The sequence below is a fragment of the Equus caballus genome, chromosome 4 (assembly GCF_041296265.1).
Source record: "Equus caballus isolate H_3958 breed thoroughbred chromosome 4, TB-T2T, whole genome shotgun sequence".
Classification (NCBI taxonomy): Eukaryota; Metazoa; Chordata; class Mammalia; order Perissodactyla; family Equidae; genus Equus; species Equus caballus.
The window spans coordinates 68,860,603-68,880,340 of NC_091687.1; the positions used below are offsets into that span (position 1 = coordinate 68,860,603).

At 36.7% G+C, this 19,738-nt stretch overlaps 1 protein-coding gene across 6 annotated transcripts in view; it reads right to left on the reverse strand.

Annotated features, from left to right (window-relative positions):
- The window catches only part of DPY19L1 (dpy-19 like C-mannosyltransferase 1), a 103,488-nt gene that overhangs the window by 10,258 nt on the left and 73,492 nt on the right, over positions 1-19,738 (reverse strand). For all 6 annotated transcript variants that reach the window (XM_023639502.2, XM_070264824.1, XM_070264823.1 and 3 more), the window contains 7 exons: positions 18,388-18,447; positions 17,756-17,836; positions 12,188-12,289; positions 7,726-7,797; positions 5,828-5,877; positions 1,270-1,294; positions 437-556 (listed from right to left, as the gene is read on the reverse strand). In XM_023639502.2, the coding sequence (XP_023495270.2) occupies positions 437-556; positions 1,270-1,294; positions 5,828-5,877; positions 7,726-7,797; positions 12,188-12,289; positions 17,756-17,836; positions 18,388-18,447 (510 nt within the window). The remainder of the gene's footprint in view (positions 1-436; positions 557-1,269; positions 1,295-5,827; positions 5,878-7,725; positions 7,798-12,187; positions 12,290-17,755; positions 17,837-18,387; positions 18,448-19,738) is intronic.

Consider the following 19,738-nt stretch of genomic DNA (forward strand, 5'->3'; position numbering starts at 1 on the left):
GGGGAGGTACATACAAATGCATACTCGTATAAATGAAAAAAAAATGTTTAAACTTGATACTGAAAAAGAACAAATAATTTGAAAATACTTGTAACTTGAAATCAATTGTTAGAATTCTTTGTGATACCAATGTCAAAACAAAAAAGGTTGTTTCTACAATTTAAGCTCTTCTTTCTGTCAACATCTGTAATAATCATTCATGAATTCAGCCTGCACTGATTGAGCATTTGTTGTATGCCAAGGACTATTTTAGAAGTTAGAAGGGCAAATGGTCTGCTTTGGCCCTTACCCTCAGGAAAGATTAGTAGAAAACCACAACAAACTTTAACTGTAACAATTTAATTTGGGTAACAATATTATTTTAGGGCCACTCAATAACAAAGGCTGGAGTAAAATTATCATAGTAGCTATAACACCAACCTAACAACCATCTTACCTGTCTTGAGCAGATCAAGGAAGCCATAACACACATATGTGGTGTCAAGAAGAGTTTTAGTCTCATAATTAAAATACCAAGGGCTGTATATGCTAACAGTTGCAATGCATGATAAACCAGCTGAAAGAAAGAGAAAATATTTTTTACTCCCACTATTTGTGGAGTTTAAGAATAAATTGTTAAACTGGTGAATACACAGAAAAGGGGTCTTTTTCTTAGTAGTAATATTTTGATTTCTGAAATAAGTCTTAAAATTTACTTTTGAACTTTTCATTTTACTAGAGGACTAAAATTATAAAGTCCCTAAGACAAGTGGTTCTATAATTCTGCTCAGAGTCCAGCCTGTGGCTAATAAAGCCCACATTTCTGAATCTACACTGGTGCTACCACCAGACTAAGGCAGGAAAGTGGTAAACAACTGCTGTTTAAGATCCCAGAGCTGCACCTTGGAACAGCCATCAAAACCAAGCTGAATCACCAGGAGATGGGAGGAGCACCCATCACATCTCCAAAGCCTCAGGGCAAGGTGAGCAGAGAGCAAAGAGATCACCCGTCATGCAGAAGATCCTCCACATACGTATGCGTCTAACTGGGTTCCAGAGACAAACTGCTATTACCCTGAGGATGATCAGAGTAGACCAACTGAGTTCCCACTTAATTGTTTTAACAAATGGATGGTCATGTTTGTAGTATTCTTATAAAAACACATACAGGCCTACTTTGAAGATGAGTAGTGACAATTACCAATAAACTTACAACCTGGAACTAGAAAGAAAAGTCCAAATATATGCAAATATTAAAATAATGTAAATTTTAGCAATATCAGCCTTTACCTCTCCATGATCAAACTGGGGTTTTCTGAAATGGAAAAAGAAATACTACTATTCAATCATTCATGAAGCACTTACTTCAATTATTTGCATTTTTATCTTATGAGTTTTATGACTTCTATAATATTCCCTCAGGACACACATACATACAAAAGTCAAAATAACTAAAAGTTATAAACCAAAACTGGTGCTACAGTCTTTTAAGACAGTTTATTTTTTAAAAAATGACTATGCTGCATATCCTGCATAGGTGAATACAGAGACTGAGTAGGCCAACAAAAGGCACGCTGTGGTGCATCCAACACCTCACGGGTGATACCCTGGCCAGCCGGGAGCGAAGGGGAACTCAGAAGCCTTCACAGTCCCATACCCCTGCTTCTCATTCCAAGTGGTCCCTCAGCTTCCTCATGAACTGGAGCTGCTATAGAGACAATTTAGGAAGCCACATAGGAGATTTTTTCAGCAGCAGCTCTGGAATATACCAATAGCCACAAAATTCCACCTTTATTAATTTCCAGAGAAAGGATACATGCCCAGGGCCCCACATATCCTCCCCATATCTCACTGAACCCTCCAGCCCGTGCTGATTCTCATCATAGCAGGGAGAGCAATCTTTTGGAAATGGGAATTCAGTCATGACGCTCCCTTACTTAGAACCCTCCAGTGGAGTCTTATGTAATGAGAATAAACTCTCAAATTCTTACCATGCTACACATGGTCTTCCTAAGCTGGCCCCCATTTCTCCGCCTTGAAACTCCTCTTCTACCATGTTCCCTCTTGATCACTGTGCTCCAGCCACGCTAGACTAATTTTGCTCCTTCAAACATCACAGAGGCACCTGTGTCTCCCCCGTTCAGTGCCCCTCTCCTTAACCACTCCTACTCCACTTGTCTGCTTTGTCTTCCCATAGAAAACCAAATTTCCATTTATCAGATTACTCAGTGATCATGTGTCTCTCCCTACTAAAATGAACCCTTCAGGAGTAAAAGGTACAAACCGATCCCTCCACTCAATTTCATTGAGCACAGATGACACCAAAGAAACATCAGTAAGCAGGATGGAAAAAAACCTTTGCCCTCACAGAGCTTACATGTAAATCGAAGGAGACAGACAAAAAGCAAATAAATAGAACATCAGATGGCAGTAAGTACTACAGAGAGAAAGGAAACAGGGTAAAAGATGAACAGAGTGTTGGGGGACTGGAAAGGCATCTATTAATCAGTGTGGTCACCAATTGAGTGACATTTCAGCATGGCCCGAGGAGCTGAGAGGTTGAGCCTGAGATCCCTCAGGGAAGAGCACTTCGGGCAGAGAGAACAGACAATGCAAAGCCCCATGGTAGGAAGGTCCTCAGTGGGCTTACAACAAAGACAGCCTGATGAGAGAAGAGAGAGCGTGGGGGGGAAGGGTGGTGCTACGTGAGATGGGAAGATGCAGGAGAAGCATGCTGGCAGGGGTACATTCAGAGGTTCAGTTTTCTGTTCACAAAATTTGACACTTCCACTGGACACTCAAGTAGAGATGACAAACAGAGAGTCACATGTACAAATCTGAGTTCAAGGGAGAAGTCTGGGTCAGAGATACAAATGTGTGAACTGGTAACACACACCTTTGCTATCTTGAGCACTGATATATTTCCAAGGCCTAGAACACTGCCTGGCACATAAAGCTCAATTTTTTTTTAAATGAATGAACAAATGATTAAATTAACCCCTAATCCAGGTAGCACATAATCTGACTTGAGAATTTGGTTTCAAAAATACTGATGTAGTAACAAACTCAGTAAAATATAGGGCAAATGAAGGAAGTGAAATGGATTTTTCTTTATTCTTCTTTCATGCCAAGCAAAAATTACCAATTACCATTTATTGAGCACCTACAATGTTAAAATGCTCAGTATATCCCATTAACTCTGATCTTACAACTATTTATTATCCCAGTTTACAACCAAGGAAAGCGAGTCACAGAGCTGCTAAGTGACAAAGGCAGTTCTATATTTTGACTGATCTCAGAGGCAAAATATTTTCTACTACATCATGCTGCCTCTATCTTACTTTACCCCTTAGGTCCCTGAATAAAGGGGATACTGGTACTCACATCTTGATAACTAAAATGTATCTCCTACCCATCCCCTTTTTATATTGGCGTATTACTTTAGAACTTATGTAAATGAAATGTCAATGTTCCATCCTCCTTTCAAAAAAGCTCTGATCCTACTTGAATTGAAAACCCCATGAAGTTCAGTGGTTTTCGCAATTATTTCTATAGGTTGAGTTATTCTTCAAAGGCCTGCTTTGTTTCTGTGAAAAGTTCCACCTTTCTCTTCCAGAGCTTCATACTATAGCTGTAACTTCATAGCTCCTTCCCGAGCTCTTCAGAAATGACTTCATCTCAAAGTGAAGAGAAATTCTGGCATTATATACCAGAAACTTTTTCCTTTTCCCCTGGCCTTCAAAGCTTCAGTATAAGCAAGGGCACAGTTACAGCAAATTGTTTCTAAATAAGAATAAGGATTGTCTCAAGAGTACATGCAATAATTTATCACTGGTTGGTAGAAATTTGGAGGTGAGAGAATAATATATAAGGCTGTGTGTGTTCCAGTTATAAAAGAAAATACAGACACACATAAATTCAACAAACTCTACCCCCTAAAAAATCCCACAAAAGAATGAAAGTAAAATTAAAACTTTCTTTACTCCAATCTCCAATCCCATGCTCTTAATAGTTACAGGTTTTATCCTCCAGATCCCTCCTATGCACAAATAAGCACACAAAATCTTCAAATTTTAAACAAAAGTGTAATCATTCTATATACTGTTTCGTAATTTTTTAATTCAATGACGTATGATGGAAATATTTCCATAAAGATGGCCCAGCATTCCATTATATGATTGGGTCATAATTAAACCAATGCCTTACTAGTGGATATTTTGGTTGTTTCATTTTTCATATTACACACACAACCACAACAGGCATCTCTGTACCATTATCGCTGCATCCCTGTGAGCATTTCTAGAGGACACATTTGCATTGGTGGGACTGCTGGGCTGAAGGACAGGCCCACTGTAAGTTTTGCTAGTCATTGCCAAACTGCCCGCCCAACTACTTCCTCCCACCCCTGCAAGCACTGGGTATGATAAATCTTTACAAACCTGATTTAAAAAAAAAAGTTCTCCTTTACCTTTATCAGGGGATTGAGCATTTCTTCATCTATCTATTAGTTATGTGTCTTCACTCACTCAACTACTATTCTTTACTGTGTGCCAGGCATTGCATACAAACTGTTCAACATAAATGACCCCTCCCCCTTCAGGAGAGACAGGCAACATCAGTATTTAAATACAAATGGTGACAGATGCTGAGAGAAAGATAAAGGGTGTGATGGTGGAGAATACCAGGGAGACTACTCAGAAATGATGGTCAGGAAAGGCTTCTTGAAGAAAGAGACATGTAGGAGGTGGGAGGCAGGGAGCACAATTACGGGCTTAGTACTACTGCAAGACTGCCCAGGCGGGAAGCAACTGGCCGTGGTTCAAGGGAAGGAGGCCCGGGGGACGCGAGCGCAGTGGGAAAGGGAAGATGAGAACTTTTGTCTCAATTGCCTGCCTGTGTCCTTTACTCATTTTTCTAATGGACTTTTAGTATTATTCTTATTAATTTATAGAAGTTCTTTATATATGATGCTCATTAGTCCTTTGTCATATATTGCAAATACTTTCCCCAATTTCTCTTTTTCTTTGAACAATGCTTACAGAACTTACCAAATCAAGGTATTTATTTGGTCAACCTTGTCAGTCTTTCCTTCTAGCTTACAGGTTTTATGTCATACTTAACAAGGCCTCTCTAAGGCTAAAATTATAAAAATAATTCCCCGGTTAGTTTCGAGGTTTCATTTTTTTCTATATTTAAATCTTTATTCCATCTGGAGTTTATTTTGTGTAAAAAGTAAGGTATGGATCCAGTTTTTTTTCTGAGGAAGATTAGCCCTGAGCTAACTTCTGCCAATCCTCCTCCATTTTTCTGAGGAAGATTGGCCCTGAGCTAACACCCGTGCCCATCTTTCTCTACTTTATATGTGGGATGCCTACCACAGCATGGCTTGCCACATGGTGCCATGTCCACACCTGGGATCTGAACTGATGAACCCCAGGCTGCTGAATCGGAATGTGCACACTTAACCACTGTGCCACCGGGCCAGCCCCCGGATCCAGTTTTATACTTCCCTGCTCTCCTCTGAAAAAGCAGTCCATTAGTCCTAGAACCATCAACAGAATAATTTATTTTCCCTGTTCAACCGAAGCATAAAGCTGTGTCCTTCAAGTATAGATTATGTGTAGGGTTCCTGTCAGATTGGACTGGATGGGATGTGAGTATGAATAACTGATGTGCTGAGCTCTGCACAGACAGGAAATAATGAGAGAAGCAAAGAAGGGGGATGACAACAATCGAAAACGTCAATTATCAAATGTTGAGTGTACAACAGGTAACTATAAAATAAATACATTGTAAATATCTACTTAATGAATGGAGGAAGTAACAAAATTATTAATAGCATATTTACCTTATATGTGTCTGTTGTTTAGTTAAGACACCCCACATGTCACTAACAATCTGCAAATAGATTTTGAAACACTTTAAGACAGCTGTTTTGGGAAAAACAAAACTTTGACTAAAGCATCTTCTAAACTGTCAAACTTTTACTTAAAAATATAACAAGTATGGAGATGACTCAGAAAATCGTAATAATTACAACATAATCTTACATTTGTACAGTACTTGACCATATCTAATACCCAACAACCGTGTTCAGGCAGATTTTATTATCCTCATTTTGTAAATGAGCAACAGGCTCAGATGCATTAAACGATCTTCCTAAAGCCGGACAACAGCTAAGCAGCATTTCTGGGTCTTAAAACCTGATCTTTTGGCTTCTGATTCACATTCAGTGAATTCCACCATTCCAAGGTTGTTGGCAATGCCTCTCCTTAACCATACACACATGTAACTGGAGAACTGGCTCAGAGACTGATAAGCACAACTAGCTAATGCTGTGTTTTCATAGTTAGCAGTACCTGGCAGGTCATCTAATCTGAAATCCCATCCCCAGTACGGATGTCCTCTATGACACTGCTGACAGGTTTTAATCCAGCTCTTGGAAGAACCACCCAGCTGCTGCTTCAGTCTACAACACTTTCCTACTCAGTCCAGACCAATTCTGGTCAAAAGTCCTACCTCCTGGAATTGACCATAATTCTAAGGAGCCAAAATGAGTGTAATCTTATTTTCATTTGGCAGGCTTTTAAACATTTGAAAATAACTGTCCACTTTCTATTTGAGTCATTCTTCTTTAAATCAAACATCCCAGCTACCTACTAGGATGCCCGCCCACACAAAGGATGCAAAAGTACGAAGGGAGCAAAGAGCCTGGCACACAGCAGAAACTGACTAACCATAAACTGATCAGACTTGAAACGGCTGTGAGACTACAAAACTGAATACTATCTACATCCAATGAGGGGGGAAAGGTGCAGAGTCTGATTCTTGCTCTTCTCTTGCTTTTTAATGGACACGATGTAAGACAGGTAACAACCTCTCTGGTCTCCCAATTCTGTATCTGTCAAAATGGGGATAATAATATCTGTATCCCACAGGGCTGTTGAATAACCAATTGAAATAACAAACCTGAATGTTTTGGGAAAGTACAAATATATAAATGTGAACAATAATTATAGTACGGAATATTCTACAAATAATATGGCATTGTGTTAACACAGACATCACTACCTACAAATCAGAAAGCTTTCAGGGTCTATCATCTGTTTTTTGATTACAGATTAATCTCAATTCATTCTCTTAAAATACTTGCAGTTACAGAATTCACCAACTCTTAAAAGAAAAAAGAATATCACACCCGCTCTTCACTAAAGATTGGAACTTCCCTGGCCTGATTCATATCTGGGCTTAGAATTTCATTATCAAAGCCAAGTTGGGAGTCTAACTATTTTATCAAGTTTAGTAATACATTGTTAATATTCTATTTTTTCTTTCAATTAATAATAAACTCGATCCAGGAGTTAGTGAACACTGCACAAATTATTTAGAAAGGCATATATTAAATATTAGGGAAATATTACATAGAAGAAAAGTGAGTCAGTAATAATTTACACAGGCAAAAACAATTGTCTGGGTCAATATGGCCTCTATGATCATGTCTTTCCAAATACACGACTATCAAAACTTGAGCCATCCTTTTCCTATGTCTATTTTATGCTGGCAGATACCAGAATATATTTAAGGCCTATAAATTTTCATCAAAGGTTATTAGAAAGAAAATACAGAATATGTTTCAATAAATCTAAAAAACATTGTGTCTAACACATAGTCTAGTATATGTAACTACTACGTAGAAACAAGAAAATGTTTTATTATAAGAAAGAGCTCTTAAAGCAATGGACATACCTTTCTAACAATTGCAATAAACACGACAAGAACAACCGGAAGCAATAACGTCTTTGTATACCGCAGTGGAGTCTGAAATTCAGAGACGTTTTGTTAGAGGAAAATGTTGTTTTAAACAGACAAAATTTCATTTCAAATAATGAACCAAATGAACTTTAGAAAGCTAAAGTAGAGAAACATGAGCAGTCACCCATCTAGGGTCCAATCTACCCACTGATTCCCATCACAAAAATGAAGATGCATGTCCATAGAAACAAAACTCTCCAAAATGTTGAATTGAAAACACTAACAAATACAGTCCCTAAACACTTGTTAGTATAAAATGTGACCATAGAGATCACCGTTCACTTTTTGCACACTACTTTTCTAACTAGAGAGCCCAACTTAATATTCATCTAACATCAGCAGAACCCCTTTAAACGGCATGAACTTTTCCTGCACATTTTGTGGGGGATAAAAATCTTAACCATGATCCCACGATCCATGCACATACACACACGCACACAAAATAATGACCAATGTTTGCAAGAGGAATAAAAGCATTTTTACATTTTAACAACAAAGCCCCACACACTGCAATCCTATACACATGTCAATCATTTGACATCACAGTTTTAAACAACCCTGGGCTTGAAATTTCTAAACTGCAATTGATTTGATTACCACCACACTTTTCCCCACAAAAATAATCTTATCAATAATTATTGAGTCAAATAATGTATGCTTTCCCAAATATGTTTATAAAGAGAAATCTAGCTTCAACCATATTAAAAACACTGGTACATTTTAATTCTACAAAGTATACAGTAAGTAGCATTTTCTGATTTTGCTTTTCATTAGTCCAATTTTCTCACTCATTGTTCTGCATCAGACAAGTAATTTTGATAATTTATTATACAAAATGCATACTTCATGTGTTAGAAGTCCCATTAAACAGAGAATTTTTATGTTTTTATCTTACTATTTACCTTTATAAACATTTGGATAGTATTTTATACTTTAAAATACATAAACATAATTCTAACGTATAAATTTTAAATTGTCTTAACCTAAGCAAAAATAATATAACCAAAACTATTTTACTACTTGAAAAATTAGACATTTGCTAATAACAACAATAAATGTAAGAAAAGTTGTAAGATACAGGTGTTTGCCTAAAAAAGGCAATGTGTCAAAATTACATTAAACATATTTATATTTAACAAAATTTAACAGAGTTCAAACAATTTTAACATTACATTCCAGGAGTTTGCTTAAAAGGTATTTTTTAGTATTTCTCTTAAAAAGAAAATCAGATTAGCATCAGATTTGACAGCAATACTTTAGACTAGATGATAGTGGAGTAACTTATTCAAGATACTCAAGGAAAGATAGATGAGCCAAAGATTTTGTATCCAGCCAAACTGACCTTCATGTACAAAGGACATGGATAAAATATTTTGAACATGTAAAAACTCAGGCGTAAGGCTCTCATGAGCCCTTCCTGAGGAATCCACTGAAGAGCAAGATTCACACAACCAAGAAATGGCAGGGAGGGCTTCAAGCCCAGAAATCATAGTGAGCATTAAAAACAATGATCTACGGAACTACAACAACAGGGGTGTATGACAGTATGAGCAGTTATACGTGCCGGCAATGTAGAAGTAATGAGACTCTTAGATGAGGTAAGAGAGGGAGAATATATAGGAAGTAAAATCATCTCACTGATTATAGCATTACAATAAATTACAAATGTGTGGGAAGTAGGGGAGGGGCAAGAAGTGACTAAGTTTAGGATAACTCTCAAGAGGAAATCAATACAGGGGACCAAGGTTAACATATAAATGTGCTAATATAAACGAAACAAAACTATGAAACTTCCTGAGTACCAAAAGATATGCCAGAGAGTGTATACGCACAAGAACAACTGCAAAGGACACAATCCACACCTGCATGTGTGTGTTGTATTAGAATTACAAGTCCTTTTATTTTAATATTTCGTTGTAATTGTTGATTTTATCCTAAGCATAAAAGTAGTTATATACGCTCATTGTAAAAGCTAGAAAATGTAGCAAAATAAAGACGACAATCAATTTTACATTTTAATCAGTTATCAGTATTTCCTCCCCAAAGGACTGTCTGTTCACAGTCTTCACCCGTTTCTGCATGTGTGTGGGGGGTGGGGATGTGTTTTCAGTGGTGGGGAGGGAGAAGAGTCCTTGATAATGGTTTTTATTGATTTGGACAAGCTCCTATAGTAATTATATTAAGCTCTAGTTTCATTTGTTCTATCATGGCAAGAATCATTTCAGTTAGTCATTTGCTTCTTAATTTTTACAATATTTCATGTACAGATGTTTTAAGTTACATGCAGACAAATCTATTAAGCATTCTCATATAAGTTCTTATACTAGTATTATGCTCATTAAAGAATGAAGTTAATATTCATTGAAATGTCTCTCAAATTTATTTTTCAGGCTTCACTTATTTTTAACACACAAATCAACTATAACGAAGTTTGATGTATAATGTGATACAAGGCTTTCACCTGACCTCCCAGCCCAAATCCAATTTTTTAAATAATATTCCTTAAATAATACATCTTTTACCCATTTATCCACGATGCTGCCTGCAGTTCATATTAAGTACATACACAAAAACCGTGCTAAGTACATACACCTGGGTCTACCCAGCATTGTCTATTTTTGGCCATAAAAATGTTCCTGTCTTAGTATCCGTATACTTTAAATACTGTTGCTATCCATTTTCATTTCCTTCATTTCATTTCCATTTCATTTCATGTCATTTTTAATTCTTTTAATAAGATAATACAATTAAAATATGATTATTGTAGAAAATTTAGAAGATGCAAATTACAAAAAAAGTTAACCATTGATTATCTCTCTACCCAAAAACCACTATTAAAATTTTGCTCTCTTATACTTTATTCTGTGTGTGCTAATTATAGGTAAATAAGATCGTACCATTTTGCTCACTCCATTATACATCATAAGTGTCTTTCCATATCAGTATGATATCATGTTAAACTGTTCCCTTTTCCCCACTATATGGACGTACCACACAATGGATGCACTCTCTGAACTGGCACCATACTCTTGTCTCTTCAGCACAGTCCTTGTGAAGATATGCATGGAGATGGGAAACGGCAGGCTAGAAACAGCTCTGCCCTTTTTTTCAAATTGACTGAAGTCATGCTATGCCTCAATAAACAATTTCTTCTATCACATAACTGATGGCTCATGCTCTCAGGATGTAGCGGCATGTATATCCTCAATAATGTGAAAGGACTTCCAGTCAGTTCTAATTCTCTGCTGATGTTTACCATCTACTTCCTTTACCACTTCCTTAAGAGAGTCTTGATTTGCTCTGAACAAGCATTTTAATGTCTTGCAAGATACTCTTCCTTAGTTTCTTTAGTTTCTTTAGGCAGGTTTGAAACTATCACCTGTATACTTTTTACCAGCCATTACGTGTCAAAATCATTTGCCAGAACACAGGAAATGAAGACTGACAGGTTGCTGGAGTAAACAGTACATCTTTAGGACACGCTCAACTCAGAAGGCCTGATTGACAAGAGTCTGCAGCGTGATGCACTATTGTCCACTGGTCTGTAACTCAGGACATGGGGCTAACCCAGTGGGGCTCAAGGGGGAAAACGAATGTGTCAACAGAGTACTGATGGCCACTTTACCACATATACACATACAGCTTTGAAGGAAAATGTTTCACTGATAATAAAATATAATAAATCAGGGCCACATGGGTGGTGTTAAAAAAGACATATTATGTATATGTGTTTGTTGAACTAAACCAGCTCATAAAGGACTGCAAAATAACATTTTATGTAAAATACCATTACAATGTCAAAGTACTTTCCTATGTTTCTCATTTTGTCCTCACAATATCTGTGTGTAGCATACTACTAGAAACACGTAAGCTGTGACACAAAGAATAAGCGTCACTTGCTCAAGCACAGCAAGTAATATTGCAGACTTCTGTCTCACAAGCCACTACTCTCTGCTTTCCTGCCACACATCTGAATACAGTTTTAGAAAGAAGAATGCTGTTGGAATGAAAAACTTGTACTCAATGATATTTTAAAGCAATGAGATCATTCAAACAACCAACCACAGAACGAGCGGAAATGTAAGAGCTCGAGAGCATCCCTGAATTAATACCATTCCTGAAAAGAGGCCACTTGAAAAGCCTCTATGTTTACTTATCCGAAAAACTACTGCTAGACTGAATATGTTTCTAAATTATCAAAATGAGAAAAGACCATATTATTTCAGGGAGCTGTACTAATGTAAATAGGAACATCTTCCTCTAAGCTGCCAGATTTTCCCTTCCCTTCAAACTGAGCTAACAGCACAGAGGAGAGAATCTGAAATAACAGGAGCACCCTTTATGCAAAACGAACGGACCAAAACCTAAGGAAAGAAAATTTGAAAGCACATCTTACCTCCTTCTCCATAAAGTCAAACTCTGCTGCACAGGTATACAATAAAGTATCAAAATCCTTGTAACTGAAGAATTTTGATGTTAACAGGTTGCCAATATGAGCCTAGGAAGGAATAAAGTGACGTACCGTTAGATTATGTCATGTATTGTACTAATGCATTTAACCTTAATAGTATCTAAAAGTAGTCTTCACCCCATTATAGAGCTCACTGTTCCCATGCCAGGCATGCTTCTGTTACAGAAGAAAGTGCCATGCCGCCCAACTTCAGTTCTCCCTTCTTTTGCTGATAGATGATAGCTCCAACACCATCCTGCCTTCCACAATCAATCACTGTCATCCCTAAGGCTTTTATCCCTGGGTTTTCCCTGCTCAATGTGCTAAAGCTGGTGAAATGCACTGCACAATATCTCCTTCGCTGGAATGGGCTTGGTAACACACACAGATGTCTGTCAATCACAAAGGGACAAGTGCAATGGAGTTAAGAATAGGAATGAGTGATTCAGATTTCTGAAAAGGGGATTGACAAGACTTTTTGAAAGAAGTAGAAATTGGGCAGGACATGGAGTAAAATGCACCTTTTGACTGACAATCAATATTGTGTAGTTCTTTACAAGTCACCAAGTGCTCTCACTTATGTCACCTCATCCACTTCCCACAAAAGCCATGTGAGGAAGGTGGAATTACTTTCATTTAACAAATAAGAAAACAGTTACCAAACTTTCAATTCATTATTGTCTAAAAAAGCAAGGACCAAAGAAAAGGGGGGAAACTGTATCTAAGACAAACCATAACTAAAACCCTAAAGGAAACCTACATAAGTAGGGGATGTGGGCGAGAGTAGAAATTAAAGGGTGGTGGGAATGTGCTGAAGAATCTCAAATATTTTCCCTTGTTGGGGAAGAAATATACGCTGATAAGTTTAAGAAACAATAGGGAGAATATATAGCGCCTAAAATAGCATAAGAAAATTATCTATTCAATGAACAGGAGAAAAAAATCTAAAAAGCAAGTAAGATAGTTGAAAAATCTCAAATAAAATGGAAGAAAGAAGTCCCAATATAACAATATTTGCCATACATATAAAGGATAGATCCTCAAGTTAAACTTAAGGAAAAAAGATCCAATATTATATTATCTACAAAAAACATACTTAAAACAAAAGTATGCAGAAAGGTTGAAAATAGAAGAAAAGAACAAGATAGACCAGATAAAGTGAACCAAAGAAATCTAGGTTAGCAATTGTAATGTTTCACAAAACTGAATTCAAGCAAAAAATATATGAAAAGAGAAAACGAATGACAGAATATGCTGGTAAAATAAACAGCAAAGCAAGATCGTACATATCATAAACATATTTGCAGCTAACAGTGTAGACTCAAAGTGTATACAAGAACAACTGAAAAAACAGTAGGAAGAAATTGATAAGTTGACAGTGTTCACTGGAAATGTTAAAAATTTCCCTCTAAAAGAGAAAAAGTAGACAAACGTTAACATCTAAATAATACTATTAATAAGCTCACAAACAGAATACAAACTTCACAAAAAGAGAACACATGTTATCCTCAAACACAAGTAAAATTTTTATTTATTTATTTTTGCTGAGGAAGATTGGCCCTGAGCTAACATTCGTTGGCAATGTTCCTCTTTTTTTGCTTGAGGAAGATTAGCCCTGAGCTAACATCTGTGCCAATCTTCCTCTACTTTGTATTTGGGATGCCTCCAGAGCATGGCGGATGAGTGGACTAGGTCTGTGCCCAGGATCTGAACTGGTGAACCAAGGCCACCGAGGAGGAGCACAGGAACTTTAACCACTCAGCCGTGGGGCTGGCCCCAGAAAATATATTTTTTAAAGTGTTTACACACCATGCCAAAATAAATTTCAAAGAATTCATATCATACAAATTTTTTCTAATCATAAATGCAATAAAATTGGAAAATGAGAACTAGAAATGACTTTAAAAATCCTTTGGCTAGAAACTAAGTAACATATAACTTAACCCTCAGGTAAAAATAAAATCAGAAAATAAAGCTGGTTTGTAAGACACACAGAAAAGTGCTATTTATAGGGAAATTCACAGCTTTAAATGCATTTATCAGAAAATAAGAGAGGGTGAAAACAAAAGAGCCAAGCACTTTCCCTCAAGCATCAGAAAAAGCTACAGAACTAGCCCGAAGAAATGAGAAGGAAATGAGGATGACTGAATTCAGTGACAAAAAGAAATACGACAAAGAGGACTTAAAAAAGGGGGTACTTTGAAAATAGTAGTATGATAAATAGAAAGTAGGAACAATAGCAAAAAGAAAAGAACATCTCTTTATAGGAGACTAATAAAATATTGACTCTAAATAAGAAAAACTACATAAAAGAGTATAAAAGATCATTCCATATATATGCAAAAATTTCAATAAGAACTTTCGTCAACTGAATCCTACAATAATTTTTTAAAAACAAGATCTGTTTGATGATATATATGATAACGGGTACGTTTCCTCTAAAGACATAAACTACCAATAACTTCTTAAGGAAGCAGATTCGTAGTAGAAAATCCTCCATGAAGCAAACTCCAGGCCCTGCGGGTTTCACTCGGATTCTACCAAACATTTAAGGGAGAAATAACACCAATTCTACACAAATTCTCTTTGAAAACAGGAGAGTAAACACTTCCCAATAATTTTAGGAAGCTAATGTTACCTTAAAACCAAAACCAGACAAAAACATTACAAGAAAATAAAACTACAGCCTAATACTACTCATGAATATAGGCAAAAATCCTTAAAAATATTAGCCAACCCAATCCAGCAACATCAAGAAAGAATAACACATCGTGAGCAAGTGAGGTTATCTGAGAAACACAAGGCTGGACCAACACTCAAAAATCTAGATGTGGCAGAGGAAGACGCGGGCAAATCCCCTTCCCCAATAACAACTACAAAATTGGACAAAACTCTCAAAAACCACATCAGGTTCTAGAAATTGACCAAAAGGAAAACAAATGGAGAAATATTCATTTATTTAAAAAAATGATGAACTTTGGGTAGAAATAGTGGGAGTCTGGCATTCTTGCCTAGGTTGCTCCCACCTACCATGAGCACCACCACCACCTCCCCCAGCTTGGTAGGCATAGTAGTTCCACCAGGGCCAGGCTGGCCATGAAAAGTAGAACCTTCGCTCCTGGAGGGAGCTAACTTGTTTTGGTGCAGAGAACAAAAAAATCTATGCTCAGAGGCACTGTCAGTAAAAGTAGCAAACTCAGTAGGAAATGAAAGGCAAAAGCTCACAGCTCTGCCAGCTTAAGGTTGCAGTCCCGGTGCTGTGAACAGCAGACTGGCAAACAAGCTAACATATCTTAGAGATTCTGGAAATGAGACAAGCAACAAGGGGTAGGTAAGTTCTCACATCCCTGGTGGACCAGAAAGCTGCATACATGCGCTGGGGGATCCAAGAGAGCCCAAACTCTCTACAAATCAATGACTGACTGGGAGGTGCTGTATACATTCATGGAAGATCCAAGAAGGTGGGGCAGACAGAAAAAGAAGGGCCAATCTGATATTCAGATAAGAGTTAACACAGCAGGCCTGAATGCTATCCTTTGAAAAACCTGCTAGCAAGGCTGGCCCTTGGCTGGCATCAGGAAACATGATTTTGGAAGGCTCCCACCACCCTAAATGATAACAGTGGCTCACTGTACCTAAACTGTACAAACAACGTGCTTTATGCTGAACACCTACACTCCTTCTGGGAGTCTGGAATTTTGACACACGCTAGGCAGAGGGTGCCTATGTAACCAGACTCCAGTGTAAACCCTGGGGCACTGAATACTGAGCTGCCCTAGTAGACAACATTAGGCTTCTACCAAAAAGAGAGTTGACAGGAGCAGGGATGGGAAATCCAGGATATACTAAGAAATAGCTCACTTGGTTCTGGGAAGGGAAGTGCTTCTGATTATCTTAATAGAGAAGGGTGGGTGGAAATGCTTCTCAAGAGCTATGCAACCTTGCCATTCCTTTCCTTTGATCAATGTCAAAATTAAGAATTTATGAGCTAATGCCCTTGATCAATGTTATAGATTTCTAGACATATTAAAGTTGCAACTAAATTATTTCTAATCTGGAAATAACTGTTATTGTAGCACTTCTTTTGGCCCTGGTACAACATCAGGCTGTGACAGAAATGACAGTAGTCAATTTAACCTGAATCAATACCTTAACTGGCTTGCCTTCCCCCAGTGAGAAGACAGACTCCATAAACCTAGGACTTGGGCTATCTCACTTCTCCTCCTCCTCGTTCTCTGCATCCTGGCCAACAATCACCTTTGAGCTTCCATCTTCATCCCTGACTTGTAGGAGCCTTCCCTGACTCTCCCCCTGTGGATTCCTGCAGCACTGTGTACTTATCTTTACCATAGCATATTACATTGCATTATATTTGCTAGAAACCGTTCCTATCTCCCACTAGACCAGTGGTATTCAGTTTTGTTTCTCTAGGATGCATTCTACTGCCAGGCGCATAGCAAGTACATATTGAATGAATGAATAAATACATTTTAGACTACAGTTTTATACTTTTAAAAATCTTTTCACAGTTGTAGACTACTCATTTAAAAGTTCAGTTGTTTTCGATCTTTTTTAAGTGAAACATTCCCTTATCCATACGAAAACCTGTATAAATGTCCAATATGTAGGAGAATAAAGTAAACTGCCCTTGGCGAAAGAGGGCTGGCAGGGGGACTGGGAAGCAAACGGATGCCACAGAAGAGTCTTTAGAAGTCCCAGGACTTCACAGAACCCAGTTTCAAGTCCATAGCTTTCATCCACCACAGGAGGAGGAAAGATAGCCAATTCAAATAAATTGCAGAAAACACATGTGATTTACGTTGCTCTTTCTGTGTCAGTTGTTGTGTTGCTTTCTCTTTTCATTTAGTTAATGTGCTTACTAAAACACCAAAATAAAACAGGCAGCGCAAAATTATGGATAGGAAGAATCCTTAAAATAATAAAGCAGAATTCTTCTCATTTTATTTTCTCTCCTATCCAAATACCAAAACAAAGCAAACAAACCAACAACAAAACCTCTCTTAAGAGGACTAACTTGGATTAAATTACCTATAAAGGCTTATAAACAAACCTTTCACAAGCACTGACCAGAAAACTGGAGGAAAAAGAGAATGAGACTATAATACGATGTATATAGTTTAAGAGGCTCTGAGGATGGCATCTTTATTTGTTACAAGAGGGGATTATAAAGAAGCCAGAGAAAAATGCCTGAATAGAGCTTAAAATTTGAGGTTAAGTCTCTAGAGCTTTCTTGCTTTAAAATTTTAAAATCTTTATGATGTAGAAAGACCAGTAAAATGAGAGAACTGTGTAAAAAAAATTAATTGGGGAGAATAGAGACTATATTCATAGTCACATTTACTTTCTAGTCTAATAAATAGATAAAATAACAGGTGAACAGACTTCATCTTAGAATTTGGTTTCAATAATGGTACTTTAATAACTCGGGTAATCCATTCTTAGCCTGTCTGATTTCTGTTCAAGCCTTTCAAGTTTAAGCAAAAATGCACTTACATCATCTGCAATGCCAAAGATTTTAGATGTCAAATACTTGAGTATGACAGTTCCAAACAACCAAAAACATCCTTGGATAACCTACAAAAGAAAAATATAACAAAACAAAAATAGACCAACATTTCACATAGCCATTCCATAGACATAGCCTAGGAAGAAAAAAAATAAATGCTTTAATCATACATGAAATAATTATCTCCAGATCCAAGAGAAAATGCTAAAAAATGCAACTTAAATTAAAATAAAGAACGTTACTCCAAAATCAAGGGGCTATCAGTAAAAACAAAAATATACACATACAATCTTATCAAAATTAATATATTTTATAGGAGACATACAGCAATTGCAGTTAATTCTCCTTCTACTAATAGTTTCTTACACATGCATTGCTCCTCAGAAAAAACATGGCTAATAAAATAAACAAAACTGAAATTCTTTAACTGACTATTCAATATTAATCTTAGCTTGCTTCATGAAAAGGGCAATTTGGCACATTAAAATTTGAGCCCTAATATGTTACAAAACTATGAGATCCCCTGAATTACATAGATCATTTCCTTAAAAGTAAAACATAAAACTAAAGATATATTTTACAGAAGAAAAAATATGCATTCAAATAGATTGATTCTTACCCATAAACTAAGTTCAGATACATTTATTCTCAGGAAATGTGGTTTCATTGCCAGTATACCCTGCATGGAGAAAATAGCATAGCATACAGTTAATACTTATAGACATAAATTCAAGTACCAAAAAATATATCTAAATATTAGGACTGTCAAGAATCTAAAATTCAGCACACTGTCGATGTTCCACATAGCATTACCACATGCTCACTGCCTTCAAGACATAGCCCTCTGTTATCCAACGTAGATTAGGGCAGTTAGTGAATTTGTAGGGTTGAAAACAGAATCACCATGTGTGTGTATATATATATATTTCTATGGTTGATTTTACATCTCTGATTTACCTAAGTAGTATGTAATAATTTTAGAATTTTAGACAGGTGTCTTATAGTCATAAGGTTTTCCTTAAGTTAAATATGATTAACTCTTAGAATAAACTACAAATCAGTTTTAAATGGATCAGCTAAGTACTTCTCCTCTATCAAATCTTGTGTCTTTCCAGGTCCATAATAGCCTCCCAAAGTACAGTACCTATATTGATCCAAATCTACTTCAAACTTGGGGAAAATATGGCTGGAGATCAAAATACAAATATATGAACCAAAATTAAATCTTTTCAGAAGTTTCTGAATATCTGAGAATACAAAATGTGATAAGGTTTGGATTTCAAACTAATAAGAATAAATAAAAATAGGCAAACGTGTGTTCATAGTTAAATATTCAAAAACATGCTATATTCTGTAATGGTTGGCAATACTTATTTTTACACATCAAAATATATGAAATATACACAAATCTGCTCAGTTCATACCTAAGACGCACCTTGGTGTCAAGCACCTAGTAGGAAAATTGACACACTGTAGGTGTTCAACTAAACTGAAGAGAAATTTCCTGCAAAATGTACTTAGATTAGACTTTACTGATATGCAATTTTCCATTCAATGGTTTCCCTGTACGCAAGTACCAAGAGTCAAGACTTTAACCTGAGTAATACCAGGACTTGTTTGCGTATACATGTAAAATACAGAACTGAGTACACTGTCACATTTCCTAATTACAAACAGAATTCAATGATTAAGAACTATCATTAATCTCAAAGCACAGCAACTCAACTAATGATTTTTTTCATTGTTGAAACACAGCATCACCATATGCTAACTGCTAATTTCTGTGATTAAGTACACTCGAGTCACACCACTTGAAAAGGATGGCAGTCTAGACTGGGAGGAGATATATTCTTGGGAAACGGGATCTTAAATATTATTTGTAAAATGGGACAAAGAAATAGGAGGTCCCAAATTTGTTCATTGGTTCTAGAAATCAAGAAAGCGGAAATGACCTGAGTAACCTAAATGAT